This window comes from Oncorhynchus kisutch, linkage group LG7 (genome assembly GCF_002021735.2).
Source record: "Oncorhynchus kisutch isolate 150728-3 linkage group LG7, Okis_V2, whole genome shotgun sequence".
Taxonomy (NCBI): domain Eukaryota; kingdom Metazoa; phylum Chordata; class Actinopteri; order Salmoniformes; family Salmonidae; genus Oncorhynchus; species Oncorhynchus kisutch.
In genome coordinates this window covers 3,770,601-3,788,288 of record NC_034180.2, presented here as the reverse complement: position 1 = coordinate 3,788,288, position 17,688 = coordinate 3,770,601, and the positions used below count along the sequence as shown (strand labels likewise).

At 44.0% G+C, this 17,688-nt stretch overlaps 1 protein-coding gene across 2 annotated transcripts in view; it reads right to left on the bottom strand.

The window, feature by feature from the left end:
• LOC109894743 (polypeptide N-acetylgalactosaminyltransferase-like 6) overlaps window positions 1-17,392 on the bottom strand; it is a 247,805-nt gene extending 230,413 nt beyond the window's left edge. The window contains exons 1-2 of one of the 2 annotated variants that reach the window (XM_031828395.1): window positions 16,953-17,392; window positions 16,376-16,654 (exon numbers count right to left, since the gene is read on the bottom strand). In XM_031828395.1, the coding sequence (XP_031684255.1) occupies window positions 16,376-16,510 (135 nt within the window). In that variant the 5' untranslated portion in view covers window positions 16,511-16,654; window positions 16,953-17,392. The remainder of the gene's footprint in view (window positions 1-16,375; window positions 16,655-16,952) is intronic. The other variant, XM_031828397.1, reaches the window with a different exon arrangement.
• Between the last annotated feature and the right edge of the window lie 296 nt (window positions 17,393-17,688).

Sequence of the window (17,688 nt, the reverse complement as noted above, 5' to 3'; positions counted from 1 at the left end):
TCTATCAAGTCTCTAAATATCAATATCAACGCCTTTGGATATCAGGGCAAGCACAGCAGCGTTCAGAGCATGAAACAAAGAGGTAAACATTTTATCTATAAGAGGTGCCGGTACTCAAGCAGTAGAAAATATGAGTTGATGGTACTCCATACTGGCGAGCATCGGCCCAAATCAAGCACTGCTAGTGATTGCCTTCCCCTGCTACTCCTCTGATCTCTTAATTCCAGTTTTCCGGAGGGGGATCTTGGGAAAAAAAACTTTAACTTCACTCCCCATCCATCAGCAGGGTGAAACAAAGGTAAAGTTGGCAGATGCAGCCAGCTGAGGCCCAACATTAATCTTGATGGCAAAGTGTAATTAGGAAGCGGCTGTATGAGCAGACATGATGCCGTAAATAACTCTAAACCAGAGAGGAGCAGAGAGAGGAGAAACTAGCTTGTCTTTTAATGACCCAAGAGTCACTGTGAACAGCCACATGTCAACAGGACAAGATTCATGGGGTTGGCCATACTGGCGTAACGCAGTTTCTCTGGACCCCCCGCAAGGTTCGAGTTCGACCCTCCCACATTCCTAAAATAAAAAGAATGTCTATGCAGCTGCATGCCTATTGAATCGATAATAGGCTTTCTGTGGTGCCAGGGCATGTATAGTTTGCTTTAGCTAATGGCTAAATGTTTATAGGCCTATTTGGTCATCATTCTGTCATGTTAAGCCTAGCATTTCACAAAGCTACATGGTGTCGGAATGCTGCCATTTTTAGACTGCTGGCTGGTGGCAATAATGAAATTCCTCGTTCAGTAATTAAAGTTGGAAAGTCAAACATTGCAGATTGTAAAATACATTTTCAATGCAACAGCATACTAATCAGCTACCAATCCATTTTTTTTAAATATAAAACTGTTCTGTGTAGCCTACCTGAACCTGCATGACATGAGCTGTCCTCGCGCTCTCTCCCAGCTTGGATAGAAAGTTGTTGTGCGTAAAACCAGTCTATGAATGCAATATAATACAGTTTGTCCACCATCAAAACATGTGGTTACTAGGGATTGTTTCATTATGCAGTGTACTATCTATAGCTGTATACTGTATTTAACTGATATTTAGCTGCAGTTTATAAACCTTTTATAAAATGTAAATATCAAATAGCCTAACACTGAGGAAAAAAGTAGTCGGCTTAAGAATACATTTATTTATTGTTCAACTCAGCGGGTTTATGTCTGGCGATTAGCCTCCAGAAACGGGATGCAATAGTCAAGGTAAATTAAATGAAATCCAACTTGATAGACTCCCCTGGTTTCCTGTTTTGTACGCAAATGTTTTTACCACAGCCTGTAGGTCCAGGTCGCAGGCCCGACTGCTTCCTCTACTGAGTATTACCAACCCAGACAGTTTTCTGAGACATTGTGCCTTATATGTCCATTGCGCTGCACACAATTAAATGTAGTCTTGAATGACGCATGCCAAGATACACCAGGGATAAGGGACTGTGGATATTACAACCACACCAAGCTGGTTCACCAGCATTTTTTGTTCAAGCCCTCAAGAACTGTTGCCTGCTAAACATGATAATCTGTTTGCATCTGACAATGTATTGGCTGTCCATTAACCAGACAACCTGTTGAGGACGGCAATTAAGGAGAATGAGAGGCTAAATTAAAGATTTTGCGGAATTGCTGTATTTGAAGCACCACACCCTTCTGCCACAGCAACATCAGGGAAACTGGGCAATCAGCTTTTGAACACCTGAGGAAGCCCCACTCATTGCGCTGGCACCGTCGTAGCCTTGACCACGCCATTTGTTCACCGATATCCCCGAATACTTTCAATCAGTTAAACGTTTCCTTTTTCAAGGCCTGAGGCACTTTTTCAGTCACATTCCTGAATTCCCAAGACACAAACACTTAGCTTCCTAGTACATATGAAAATGAGGTTTCTGAATTCCTTTTTGTGCCCCTCTTCCTAGCGGGGCTGTCCGGTATGTCAGTGGTTGACCAGTGGTTGTTACTATGTGTAATAAATAATGAATCCGTTTTGCCAGAAGGAAAACCAACCGTATTTGTTTGTGCTGCTGACTCGGTAACTGTAGTTATATAATCTGAAAACAACAAGAGTGATACAGTCTACCTCAGTCTACCTCAGTCCACCTCAGTCCACCTCAGTCTACCTCAGTCTACCTCAGTCCACCTCAGTCCACCTCAGTCTACCTCAGTCTACCTCAATGGTAGGCAAAGTCACTAGGAGAAAAGGGATTAAGGATGAGCCATAACAAGTTCTCAGTGTGACCAGGAGGGGTGCTGTGAGTGTTTCAGTAAATCCCCTCATCTGTAGAGCGAGAGCCGGCAGGCAGAGCGTGTGTGTGTGTGTGCGTGTGTGTGTCTGACTGTTAAATCGCCCTGGGAAAGAGCATGAAGTGTGACAGAGTGCATTTTTCTGCTCAAAACAATTTGGAGGGAATCAAAAAGCCTTGGCAGGAGAAACAAACCCCCCACACACACCCACATCCCTCAAATCCCTCACACACACAGACACACAGACACACACATACACACACAACAGTGCCCACCTCGCTCTACTCGTATGTCACAGTTTCTCACAGTGTGGGAGGCAGCACTGTCAGTCTGTCATAACGGCAGCAAACGGTTCCCTCTCCCTGTCGTCACACATACTTCCTCAGCTTTCACACGCACACGCACACACACACACACACACACACACACACACACACACACACACACATACACACACACACAGGTAGATGTATTTGGCCAGGCCCTGCGTATTACCCCATGGGACAACAGAGGATTCAAGATTCCAAACTTTACAGAATAATATCTGTCCCAGTTGTCCCTGTATACAGGCTGAGTAATCAGTCACTCACTGGCTGCATGGTCCCTCATCAGCACCGACCAGCCCTTTCTTTTCTCATCAGCCTGACCAAGCAGTGCTGCAGCACAGCACATGCATCCCTCACCCAGACACATCTCTCTCCTCATAAAAAGATAGTGCAGCCTCTTCGTGTTTCAGAGAGGCCAGCAATTCACGACACAGGAAGAGAGGAGAGAGATGATATATTGACAACACAGGGAACCCAGTTCATAGCCTGGCTAAACCAGACTGAACGCTGCACTCTCCATTGAGGTGAATGGTGAGTTCAACATTCAGTCTAGTTTAACCAGGCTACACATGATTCCTCACAGTTTTCCTCCATTAGAGAATCACAAACTGCACCGTGGGCTTTTAATGAGATAGGATAATACAGTGGAATGACTCACAAATATCCTAATAAGCACCAAGGACTTTTCTTGTTAGGGAGACTGCTTGGGTTTTTCATCAGTGCAGTCAGTGAATTAGTAGGAAGAAGAAAGGAGGAAAAAGGAGGGAGGATGATGAAGGGAGTTCATTAAAAGGATAAAGAGGGAATAGAAAGGAATTTAAATCGATAACCTGAGACCAACTCACAAATAAGCCTTGAGGAACCGGCACAATATTAAAAGGCACTCATCAAGCTCATTCATATTTAAACCTAGGTAAAATATCCTATCCACCGCAGTGATCCAGTTTCAACATCATTTAAATCAGCTCTGGTGTCCTAATACACTGTTGACATTTATATTTCTCACATTACGAATCACTCAGTTTCTCAACGGTTCCCCTCAACAATCAGATATCACACAAAGAAAATAACTGACTACCGTTAATAACTAACAGAGATACCCATCGTTGGTGACTGAAGTGATTAGGCTACAATGATTCACTGGTAAATGATCAGTAACTGTCCTGGAAGCTGTGGAAGATGCTAGTGGCTCTTTGGGGGGCAGTCTAACAAGTAGTGTTGTGGTTTAAATTCATGTTGCTTGAAGGCTAAAATAAATCAATGGTTTATTGTGAGCATAGCTGTGCTGCGATTCATTCAACCACTCACGTCAGCGTTTCCGACCGGCTGGGTTGATTCTTAGATGTGTCTGTTAGTTGCACCGAGAAGGACAATAGGCCTTTTCCGAACACGACTGGGTCAACTGTCTGCTTTCAAATGCAGGACACGCCTATTTTTGTCCTTTCCACACATACTGTAGGATACAACGAAAAGGTTACAACTCAATAACACACAGCAGGACACGACATCTCCCTTTCACTGACTACCACCACACAATGTGTGACATAATGACAGGGGGGGCATCCTTTTCAGAACCATATCGAATTTGACTCCATTTCATACAGTGACGAAAACAAAGGTTGATGTGATTGGAAGACACGGCTGACTGGCAATCTCAGCATGGATCAAGATATAAATCATAGATATTGATTTCTGAGAGGTGGTGATTCCAACCAATTATGTTTAAAAATCACATTTTCAACTTGAACATTCTGATTAGGTCTACAAACTCTTGTTTGAAACGTAAAAGCAACAAGGAAAAAGGATACAACTTTACTAATCTGTAAGTAAGCCTATCCAACAAGACAATAATTGGAGGAGAAAGCTAGATGGCTAGTACCTTTTTTTTAAAGGCTAAAATAAAATAAAAATTAAGGTACTAGCCATCAAGTGGAGTGGACAGTCACAGCCATGATCAACTACTCCCTTGGGAACCTCTTAATTGAAAAGTAGTTTTTGGATTGCCTTTAATAGATGCAATATAATGACCCTTCAGACTCACGATAATCTCTTACAAACCTCTGCCAGGCCACATTGTTAAACTGTCTGTCTGATTTAACTGTTAGTTATGTTTCACCGATGACAAGTATTACCTTGCGCGGTGGGTTTGAAATGCCCGTAAATCTACGGTGCGACGCCGGCGCCGCGGAGGAGAAGAGGGCCATAAAACATAAGAAGCTTTGCTCTCCTTGAATAACAATCACCAGAGTGCAGGAGTCAGTCAGAGCTGCCAGTTTAAACAGCCGTAACTCAGCCATATCTGTGCTGAGGGACAGTTGAACAAGCCGGGGACAATTCATGGCCCATCTATGTGATTACACTCATGGTATATATACCTAGTGTGTAACGCAAATGGCGCCCTATTCCCTATATAGTGCACTACTCTTGACCAGGGCCTATCGGGTATAGGGTGCCATTTGAGGTGCAGCCCTCTAGCGTATGGGAGGATTTGAGACTGATCCCACGTTGACATGGATAGACATTCAATGTCCCCACTTTCTCACTGATTTAGGTTAGTGCCACCAGGAGAATAAATAGGTGTGAGCTTTATAGGCTCGAATAAGTGTCTATATTTACATCTTACACTGAAAGAGGTTCATGACCATTAAAACAGATTGCACTGCTGTGTAGTGTCTGACAGTACAATGGCAGTGATTACATCGAGCCTATTTCCATTACTCTCAGAAGCATGAGGGAAAAAAACTAAGTGCTATGGGAGTGCTTTTAGCTTAATGGAGATGCCCATGTCACAACACTGAGTAGCATCCAAAATGGCACCCTATTCCCTTCATAGTGCACTACTTCTGAGCAGAACCCTATGGGCCCTGTCAAATGCCATTATGGAAGCACCCTTAATGATTACGTCTAGATCTCCCCTCCCGAGAGTCGGTGGTGGTGAATAAGTCGTTTTATATCACTGTGCAGACAGGGCCAGGGAGTCACTCCATATGAAATGCCCTTTATTCTCAGAAGACACACAACAGCCTCCCACCACATTCTACCACCTGTCAGCGGCACACAAGGCACATCTGACAAATCAGGTTTAAACGGACCAAGACTAAGGAGAGGATGGAGGTGAAAATGATGTAAAGCTTCATGATACATATCATCAATACACAATGTGGCAAAGCCTTGGTCCTGCCAGAAAGCGTATTGGGGAGCTGAGTGGAATGTAGGTGATAAGTATGTGAGCAACAACTCAACATCAACACCAAATCGCCAATATTTTTGGAAAAGTATCGGTAATCAAGCATATTGCGATACTGGTGAAAATGATGATAGCAGCATTGATGATACAATACCTCACCACCACCAACAACAACAACAACAACTTCTATAATGATAGTTCTACTATATAAACACAGAAACACAATCATCTCAGTTCTCTAAAATAGCACAGTAATTACAGAAAAACACTGTTAACAGTGAGGGGAGAAGATAACGAGGTGTCAAAAACAGAAGGAAACTAAAATGAAGTCGTTAAGGAAGCGAATCATTATAAAATAATATACTGTACTGAGGAAGCTAGGAGTCAATACTTTGAAGCAACACCGACAGGTTTAATTACTAAATGTATTATGTGTTCCTTCTCTATGGTAATGGGGAAGCCTCTTTCACAGTTGATTTGGGGAGAGTTTGATTCAAATTCATATTCAGACGAACGATAACAATACCGGAGATTCATATTCTTATTCATTGTCAAAATATCATGGTCACAATTGAATTCCTACCAACAAGCTATTACCGCTCACACAATTGAAGTCTTTGCATGTCATACCAAATCGGGTCCCTTCAACAGAGGGTTTTATGCCTAGTGACAACCACTACAAGTCTAATCACGAATGGCCTTTTCAACCTGTTTTGTCCCGTCTCACACTGAAAATAGATTCCGTTTCCACAGACGATTTGTGAAATCTTCTTGCGTTTCTTGTTTTTATATAAACCCCATCTCCGTTCCAATATATTTGGTCAATCATTCATCCATGGCCACATTGTCACTCAGCTCTGTATCTGCATTACCGTCATGCATGTCATGGTGACATCGTGGTGGGTAGCCTAATTAGAATGACTGCCTTGCTCTTCCAACTGTCACTTTGTCATGAAATGGATACTGACAATAACAGTCAGTCACTAGGAAATCAACATTCTCAGTTGGATCCAGAGGTTAAAGGTGGTTCTCAACATTCTTGGGTTGTTTTCAAGTCCCAATCACACCCCCAACCAAAGTAGGCTACCCCCTCATTTGCGGGTGGATCATCAGGCCTACAGTGGCAAGAAAATGTATGTGAACCCTTTGGAATGACCTGGATTTCTGCATAAATTGGTCATCAAATTTGATCTGATCTTCATCCAAGTCACAACAACAGACGACCATAGTACGCTTAAACTAATGACACACACATGATTGTATTTTTATTGTCCATATTGAATACATCATTTAAACACTCACAGTGTAGGTGGGAAAAAGTATGTGAACCCCTAGGCTAATGACTTCTCCAAAAGCTAATTGGAGTCAGGAGTCATCTAACCTGGAGTCCAATCAATGAGATGAGATTGTAGATTTTGGTTAGAGCTGCCTTGCCCTATAAAAAGACAATCACAAAATTTGAGATTGCTATTCACAAGCTGCATTGCCTGATGTGAGAACCATGCCTTGAACAAAAGAGATCTCAGAAGACCTAAGATTAAGAATTGTTGACTTGCATAAAGCTGGAAAGGGTTACAAAAGTATCTCTAAAAGCCTTGATGTTCATCAGTCCATGGAAAGACAAATTGTCTACAAATGGAGAAAGTTCAGCACTGTTGCTACTCTCCCTAGGAGTGGCAATCCTGCAAAGATGACTGCAAGTGCACAGCGCAGAATGCTCAATGAGGTTAAGAAGAATCCTAGAGTGTCGGCTAAAAACAAACAGAAATCTCTAGAACATACTAACATCTCTGTTGACATGTCTACGATACATAAAACACTAAACAAGAATGGAGTTCATGGAAGGACATTACGGAACAAGCCACTGCTGTCCCCCAAAAAATTGCTGCATGTGTGAAGTTTGCAAAAGTGCACCTGGATGTTCCACAGCGCTACTGGCAAAATATTCTGTGGACAGATGAAACTACAGTTGAGTTGTTTGGAAGGAACACAACACTATGTGTGGACAAAAAATGTCACAGCACACCAACATCAAAACCTTCTTCCCAACTGTAAAGTATGGTGGAGGGGGCATCATGGTTTGGGGCTGCTTTGCTGTCTCAGGGCCTGGACAGCTTGCTATCATCGACGGAAAATTCACTCCCGAGTTTATCAAGACATTTTGCAGGAGAATGTTAGGCTGTCCTCCAATTGAAGCTCAACCGAAGTTGGGTGATGCAACAGGACAACGACCCAAAACACAGAAGTAAATCATCAACAGAACGGCTTCAATAGAAGAAAATACGCCTTCTGGAGTGGCCCAGTCAGAGTCCTGACCTTAACCCGATTTGAGATGCTGTGGCATGACCTCTAGAGAGTAGTTCACAACAGACATCCAAAGAATATAGCTGAACTGAAACAGTGTTGTAAAGAGGAATGGTCCAAAATTCCTCCTGACCTTTGTGCAGGTCTGATCCGCAACTACAGAAAACATTTGCTTGAGGTTATTGCTGCCAAAGGAGGGTCAACCAGTTATTAAATCCAAGGGTTCACATATTTTTTTCCACCCTGCACTATGAATGTTGCGGTGTGTTCAATAAAGACATGAAAACGTATAATTGTTTGTGTGTTATTAGTTTAAGCAGACTGTGTTCGTTGTTGTGATGTGACCTAGATGAAGATCAGATCAAATTTTATGACCAATTTATGCAGAAATTCAGGTATTTCCAAGTGGTTAACATACTTTTTCTTGCCACTCTATGCTCTTGAGTCTTCCCATTCCCAAGTACCCGGGCTGTGGATAGGCCAGGTACAGTTGAAGTCGGAAGTTTACATACACTTAGGTTGGAGTCATTAAAACTCGTTCTTCAACCACTCCACAAATTTCTGGTTAACAAACTATAGCTTTGGCAAGTCGGTTAGGACATCTACTTTGTGCATGACACAAGTCATTTTTCCAACAATTGTTTACAGACAGATTATTTCAGTTATAATTCACTGTATCACAATTCCAGTGGGTCAGTATGTATTTCAACGCCTACCTTCAAACTCAGTGCCTATTTGCTTTACATCATGGGAAAATCAAAAGAAATCAGCCAAGACCTCAGAAAAAAATTGTAGACTCCACAAGTCTGGTTCATCCTTGGGAGCATTTTCCAAATGCCTGAAGGTACCACATTCATCTGTACAAACAATAGTACGCAAGTATAAACACCTTGGGACCACGCAGCCTTCATACCACTCAGGAAGGAGATGCGTTCTGCCTCCTAGAGATGAATGTATTTTGTTGCAAAACGTGCAAATCAATCCCAGAACAACAGCAAAGGACCTTGTGAAGATGCTGGAGGAAACAGGTACAAAAGTAACAATATCCACAGTACAACGAAGCAACTGGACATGGGGACAAAGATTGTACTTTTTTGAGAAATGTCCTCTGGTCTGTGAAACAAAAATAGAACTGTTTGGTCATAATGACCATCGTTATGTTTGGAGTAAAAATTAGGAGGCTTGCAAACCAAAGAACACCATCCCAACCATGAAGCCCTTGGGTGGCAGCATCATGTTGTGGGGGTGCTTTGCTGCAGGAGGGACTGGTGCACTTCACAAAATAGATAGCATCATGAGGAAAGAAAATTATGTGAATATGTGGACGCCCTGTCCTTAGTGATCCTGTTTATGTCTCTATTTTGGTTTGGTCAGGGTGTGAGTTGGGGTGGGTATTCTATATTCTATTATTTGTATTTCTATGTTTTGGCCGGGTGTGGTTCTCAATCAGGGACAGCTGTCTATCGTTGTCTCTGATTGAGAACCATACTTAGGTAGCCCTTTTTTCCACCTGTCTTTGTGAGAAGTTGACTTTTGTTTATGGCACATAGCCTTTAGCTTCACGGTTGTTTTCTCATTTGTTGTTTTGTTGGCGCCATTTTTTATAATAAAAGAAAATGTACGCTCACAATGCTGCACCTTGGTCCACTCCCTTCAACAGCCGTGACAGAACTTCCCACCACCAACAACGGACCAAGCAGCGTGGTAAGGAGGAGCAGCGTGTTCAGGATTCATGGACTTGGGAGGAGATCCTGGACGGTAAGGGACCCTGGAGGCAGGCTAGGGAGTTTCGCCGTCCACGGGAGGAACTAGAGGCAGCAAAAGCAGAGCGGCAGTGTTACGAAGGGCACACTAGGAGTGTGACTGAGTCAGGTTGGAGAGCTGAGCCAACTCCCCGTGCTTACCATGGCGAGCGTCGTACTGCTCAGGCACCATGTTATGCGGTGGAGCGCACGTTGTCTCCAGTGCGCGTGCACAGCCCAGTGCGCTACCTTCCAGCTCCCCGAATCGGCCGGGCTAGAGTGGGCATCCAGGTCGGAGGGTGCCGGCTCAGTGCATCAGGCTGCCAGTATGTCTCTACGGCCCAGGATATCCTGCACCGGCTCTGCACACTGTGTCTCTGGTGCGTCTGCACAGCCCAGTGCGTCCTGTGCCTGCGCCCCGCATGTGCCGGGCCAAAGTAACCATCCAGCCAGGACGGGTTGTGCAGGCTCCTAGCTCGAGACTTCCAATGCGCCTTCACGGCCCAATGTATCGGGTGCCTCTGCCAAGGACAGGGCCTCCTGTATGTCTCTTCATCCTGGTGAGCCCTGTGGCAGCTCCACGTACCAGACTGCCCATACATCTTCTCCCTCCAGTGATGATCCATGGCACGAATCCTCCAGTGATGATCCATGGCACGCAGCCTCCAGTGAGGAGTCATGGCACGAAGCCTCCAACGAAGGCCTCCAGTCCGGAGTCACCAGCGACGGCCTCCAGTCCGGAGTCTCCAGCGACGGCCTCCAGTCCGGGGCCCGCAGTGAGGGTGCCCAGTCCGGGGACCGCTACAAGGGTCCCCGCACCAGAGGTGCCACCAAAGTGGGGTGAGCCAGTGGTGGAGCGGGGTCTGTGTGCCGCTCCTGAGCCGCCACCGCGGATAGATGCCCACCCAGACCCTCCCCTATAGGTTTAGGTTTTGCGGCCGGAGTCAGCACCTTTGGGGTGAGGGGGTACTGTCATGCCCTGACCCTAGAGATCCTGTTTATGTCTCTATTTCTGTTTGGTCATGGTGTGAGTTGGGGTGGGTATTCTATATTCTATTATTTGTATTTCTATGTTTTGGTCGGGTAGGATTCTCAATCAGGGACAGCTGTCTATCGTTGTCTCTGATTGAGAACCATACTTAGGTAGCCCTTGTTTCCACCTGTCTTTGTGGGAAGTTGACTTTTGTTAATGGCACGTAGCCTGTGGCTTCACGGTTGTTTTCTCGTTTGCACCCTGCACCTTGGTCCACTTCCTTCAACAGCCGTGACACAGTATGTACGGTGCTCCATTACTACAAATTAACAGTGTAAAATGTACAATCTCAGCTACTGTTGCCCTCCATCACTTCCAAATTGTTATTAGGCCTAGCCTGCATTACTCCTGTCTATCACACGTCACTGCTCAGTGTGCTATCATATATCCAAATCTAGCATACTCATCATCCCATGTAAACATCCCATCACAAGTGACAGCTGGGGTGTGTGTGTGTGTGTGTGTGTGTGTGTGTGTGTGTGTGTGTGTGTGTGTGTGTGTGTGTGTGTGTGTGCACCTGGTAGCTAGGGTCCAAAACACACCATCAGTACACGCTAGCCACTAAATGTACCTGTGAGCTGAGATCAGGACCCTTACCACAAAGCAGTTGCTTATATTGAAATGTATGAACAATGTTACAGAACTGGTCAAAGGCAATAATGTGTCCGATGTGATGCATCACATAAAAGACTGATGGATCATGATGTCCATATACAAGAAACTACAGTGCGTTTATAGTGTGAAATACATCATAATGTCAGTAATAATAGGCTAAACATCACCATGGTGACTAGGTTAATAACTAAAATGACAATCTGGTGAGTTTCGTTGGTAATTGGGCCCAACAGAAACATCCATCCCCAATGTCAATTATCTCACCCTGACTGCAGACAAAATGGCCCAATCAAGCAGATACAAGCCCAGGCTTCTTTTTCCTTTTATGGTTGGCTGGTGTGTGAAACCTCAGCTGTTTTGAGTTTGAGTCAGGGGACAGCTTCCCAAATGCCACCCTATTCCCTATGTAGTGCACTACTTTTGACCAGGGCTATAAAGTAGTACACTATATAGGGAATAGGGTGCAATTTGGGACGCAGGCTTTGAGTCAGGGGAGGAAACGGGGTGATTCTGATCTTAGGAACTGTTCCTATTTTTCTGTTGCCTGCCACGGAGGATGAGCCTTTTCCCCCAGAGCATATAATGCTGTCGCTCCCTTCCGTCTTTCAGAGGATTGGCTGGCTGCTCGGTGGCTCTGAATCACGGAATCAGGAAGGAACTCATCAGTTTGCCTGTGTTGCTGCTCTGGGACCTACTGATCCCAACTACAGGGTTCTAGACCTTCTTCTTCTTCTTTCTTGATTTGCTTTGTTTGTATCAAATGCCTGTAGTATAGGAGCTCAACTTAAAGACTATGACACTATGGATTAAACTAAACCAAAAGGAATCAATAAGACTTACAAGAAAACCAAAGGACATCACCTTGTTCAGTATAATTGCTGCCAAAAAATACCAACACACCACTAATCTAAAGTCAACACATACCTACTAAGGCTCCTATTTTCTGTGGATAAAAAAATTGAATGAAAAGAGAGAACATTGGTCATCGAGTTGCACTGGTCCGTGGGGCTTTGTTCAATCTACTCATTCTTTCTATGAGACAGACAACCTCGAAATGGAATGTGAGACCATCTCAGCAGGGTGACTCAGTCTGTATCATGTAGAGGTCAGTGGAGAGAGGAGAGGACGGTAGGTGTCGTCCCACATAATGACCACCGCCTGATGTTTCTGTCCCTGTCAACCCGGGCCGGAGCTAGAGGGCGACAGGCTGGGTTAGCCTAATGGTGATGAACTGACAAGGCTTCACACAGACGGGGCCATGCAGTGCCGAAGGGCAATGTTACGCCATGCGGCAATGCAAATCGCGATCAGGCAAATGAGAAAGAGGCAATGACGAGATGCAATCATAAACCGACTCAGGCAGTTTTCACTGCACCCCCCAGCAGCAGAAATAGATTACAAGATGATAGGCATATTTGAAACAAGCCTCACGGCTAAACAGAGTGCAGCTAGGGCTACATAACATGAAGGGCTGGCAAAGAGCTGTAGGTGTTCAAGGAGATCATCAAGCCACACACGCTAAAGAGGATTTCGTGCCATGGTACTCCAACCTCATGCTATAATATTCTGAATGTACACATTACTGGAAAGCGGTTTCAGTCAATCAGCATTCAGGAACCAAACTACCCTTGTTATAATAAGTCACACTTAGGAGACAGCACAGTGACTTCCACCACAACCTGGGCCCAGCTCCACGAGGGTGCAAAAGGGGGCTTAGCACCCTCAGTTTTAGTTTTATGTCCCTATATAAAAAAGTGACAATTATTGAGTGACAGGTTGGCGCAAAATTTGTATCTCCGCTGTGCTGTGTCAGTAGTTAGGTATGACTCCTTTGGTTTCCATAAAAAGCGGGAAAAAACACTTCTCATCTATGGTAGGCTAAGTGAATAACGTGATACGCTTCTGCCTGTAATATTTGATTTAGATTTATAAGGGCGGGGTCAAGTTTACCGTTGAAGCTGCTTCACTCAACTCTGCCTCACACCCCACCACCACAGAGTTTAGTTAGCGTCTTAGCTAGCTGAAAAAAGCGTAAGTAGCCTATTAGCCTATTTAGCTAGCTGGAACCAGCTAATCTGCCACTGCCATGGTGGGATAGCAGAAATTGGCTTAGCTAATGTATCCAAACACAGCCAATGGAGAAGGGGACACCTGGCTACTGTGTCAGTGGCTGTTAAACGTTGTGACAGCATCGTGAAGTTCCTATCTGACATCGAATGCATGCGTTTGTACAACACAGAAGTAAGACTTGAGGCTACAGGTCTAGTAAGGGCAATGCTGGACCCTGGCTTTAAGTTTACAGCCACCATGGTGCACAGAATCCTCAGTCTTCTCCATCCTCCAAACAAATGTATCCAGGCAAAAGCAACAGATCTTTACACTGGAGTCAAAGTGGTCCGCAGTGCGTTGGAGTGCTGAGGTGTGACAAGCCGGGGTGTGACAGCGAGTTCGAAGCCATTTTTGGACAGTTCAGTGCCAGTGGCACTGACGCACCACAAGCTCCAAGCAATTATGACAACATGTAAGTACAAATCTCATCGCATTATGTGATAGACCGTACAGTAGGCCAGGAGGACAAAGGAGAAGAGACTGAGTGTAAAAGACTGTTCTTGGATGCTGTCATCGGTGAAATGTCAGTACGATTCAGCGAACGCAAGATCCAACTGGTGGAGACCCTGTTTACCCTTGAGAGCCATGACTTTCTAGGCGGGAAAAAGGTGAAACCACTGCTGGATCTAACCAAAACAGATTTGGTGGAAGCTGAGTTTAGTGTTGCGCGCCAGTTTTTGCAGACTGAAATCGCCCGCTCCGGCTCCACTGAGGACAAATGGGCCACACTTGATATCTTGCAACGATTCTCTGGGCCTCTCTCCGCTATGTCGACCTTGCTTACTGCACTGACACATATTGACTTTTGGGGCATCCACAGCTACATGCGAGAACTAATTTTCCACTTTGACAAACGTGTTCACTCAACTAATCCAACTGGCATTTTTTGGGGATCTTACAAGAATATTTCGGGGAGAGTGGAATGATCGATTAATCAGGAAGTTCCACAGAGCATCAAGGAGGCTGCAACTCTTCTGAAAAGGTAAGAAACAATCTAGCTGGTTGATTTTTATCAAAGTCTTGGTGGTACAGACAGTGGTGTACTTTCAGCAAAAACCTATGGTATGGAATGGCAAAATGACTTCCTTTGCCAGACTATAGGCCTTTAAGTTTGTAGGGCGCTGTCCATGGTGCTGATAGAGCGCAGCTGAGATTTTGCACCAACCTGCCACTTCTTGGTCAAAAGCACTTAATGTTCTCGACATTTGAACTTTTATGTTTATTGCGGTGCAGCGTGATATAAGCAGAATTCAATATTATTCTAATGCAAGAATCCAAATGACACCCCTGGGTATAGCTACATATCAGTATGTTTCATCATAGAAATAGACACATTCTATTATGGCTTCCTTGGTAGCCTATTCGTTTTTGTGGTTGTAAACTGTACGTATTGGAAATGCATTTATGGTAGCCTGGCATTGCTTAATCGATTATGTGGATCGAATTTGATCCACGGAAGTGTATTGTACCATATCACAACGTGTTGCTGAACTCATGAGCGCCATGACTTTCCATGTTTGTTTGGCAAGACAGCGGTGCATGGCTGCATCTCACTGAAGTAGGCTGTAGGCTGTGTTTTTGGTTTCTATTTGCTTTTTGTTTCCTGTGTTTCCTGTGCTTGTTTACTGTTAAAGTAACTAGCCTAAATATAGATTTTGTCATGCCTTTATTGATTTGACATTTTGTTTACTAGGCATACTTGGTATCGCTGTTTCGTTCTGTTCACATTCATTTGTTCACATTGTCTGTATTCTAAGCCAAACTACTATTCAGTATTTTTGTTTGCCTGCATTAATAACTAGGTTACTACTTTCAGCATTTAGTTTGCATTATTTTAGTAAGACGGCTTGTGTGTACAGCTGCATTCACATAGGCTGTTTGTAATAGGTGAATTACCCTATCTATCTTGTAGCCTATATTCATTACCAAAACGCCATCCCTTTAGTGTGTAGAGCATTGTCCTTTGTGCTGATAGAGTGCATACCAACCTGCCACTTCAAAAGCACTCAATGGTCATGGAGTCTCGGCATTTGAACTTTATGTTTATTGTGGTATGGCGTGATATAATTGTGCCCCCTTCGCCGATTTCAACTGCCCCCTTAGTCACTTTATCCTGGTGCCGGGCCTGCCACAATCACAACAAAGGTTGACATGTTATCATGTTTGAGGGACATTGGCCTGGATGCAAAATAACTTGGGTACAATTTAAACCAGGAACTAAATGTACTCTTACACAGAGGTGACTCTCGATTGCTTGCCTGCAGCACCTGTTAAAGTATAATGTCTGCATACACATCTTTCACCCAAGGAAATGTATAAAAGCATTCATATTTTTTTGTTGTTGCATTTAATGGTTATAATTAGGATGTATGTTCTACCTGACAGGCCAAATTTTATGCCCCACACCCATCTAAATCAGTCCTTCAGAGGGGAAGAATGAAAATCAGCAGTGCAACTGGGCTTCAACTGGGCTTCAAGGTCCAGATTTAAATTTGCCTAGTGTAAAGTTGATGAAAAGATGCATGATATGTGGGCCCAACTGATGATGTGATAATGATGATTGATGAGCCTTCCTAACTAACACTGTTGCTCAAACCATGAATAGCTGTTGGCAAAATACTTTCCCCGCCAACTCACAATTACTTTACATGAACTTTAAAATTATCAACTTTGTAGCTCCAGTTAGTTACTGTAGGCTACACCAGTTTGAAATGCGACGAATTTGGTGCTTAAAAAGTGGCAAAGCCAAAGTAACTTGACCTTAGACCTACCTGTTCGCCGGCCTCGTGCGACTTCATCAGGTGTTTCTCCCGGTATAAAGACCACAGTCCGACGTTTGGCAGAAATATCAAAGCCACCATGAATACGAAGGCCATTTGCAACACTCGCTTCTGTCTCCTCTTCATCGTGGACACCCAAGTAAGAAGATATAATCCCAATATCTAAAAACTACGGAGTCCGTTCTTCTTGGCTCGTGCAACTCCGGTTGAAATATTATTTGTTGGTCGGTGGCAAACCACCTTCTGCGGGAGCTGCTGACAAACGTTCACCTAAAACAAACAATAAAATGTATCAGCATGTAGACCTCTTACTGACATTTTGCCTAATCGCAAATGCAGAGAACTGAGATGCCACCATTCCACTAATTTAAACATTTTGCGGCACATAAAAAAACACTACCAGTCTAACAGTAGGCTATTCTCTCATAGTTAACAATCATTAAACTACATTCAAACCAGAGATGACGACGATAGTGACACCTTTCAGTTTCAAATAAATAAAGGTGACCCTACTACTTACAGCGCAAATGGTTAAACAGACAGCACTAAACACATCACAATGACTTACTGTCGGTGCGTATTTGCATGTTGCCTCATTTACCGTGATTGTTTAGGTCCTTTTCGGTCGCATTTTTGTTATAAATCAAGACAAAAATAGAAGCGCCTGAACAGCTTTATCTCCCACGATGCGCACGTGAGGGAATTTCGAGTCCGTCTCGCGCTCTTCATGAATCAGAAAATCCCTCACGAGCTGCATTTCTTCCACATCTACGCAGAAATTGTGTTCTTCCCCACAATGTCGCTCCTTAATACCGGGTTTTAGATATTGCGGTTAAGAACCACGTGCACTGCGCATTAATGTGGGAACATTCCTACGGCTTGGCGATCCCTTCAAAGGCAAGAGAGAGGTGTGGGAAAGGGACAAGGAGCGCCAACGCGACCACATAGCTGTGAATCCGACAGCACTTTGGCACGAAACAACGGACGAGAGAACAAAGCGCAATGATGCATTGGACGGCTGCCTGATGCACTTTGGATAGATAGCCTAACAATTGCGCAGTCTGGCATTCAAATGAATGTGTTGATGAAATTCAGAATCTAATCATGTGCACTGCACTGATACTGAATATTGATAGAGAGGCAGAAATGTCATCACCTGTCACTATAGGAGTAATCAATTGCAGATGATGAACATTTTATATTGAGGTAGACATACACTACCAGTCAAAAGTTTTAGAACACCTACTCATTCAAGGGTTTTTCTTAATTTTGAATATTTTCTACATTGTAGAATAATAGTGAAG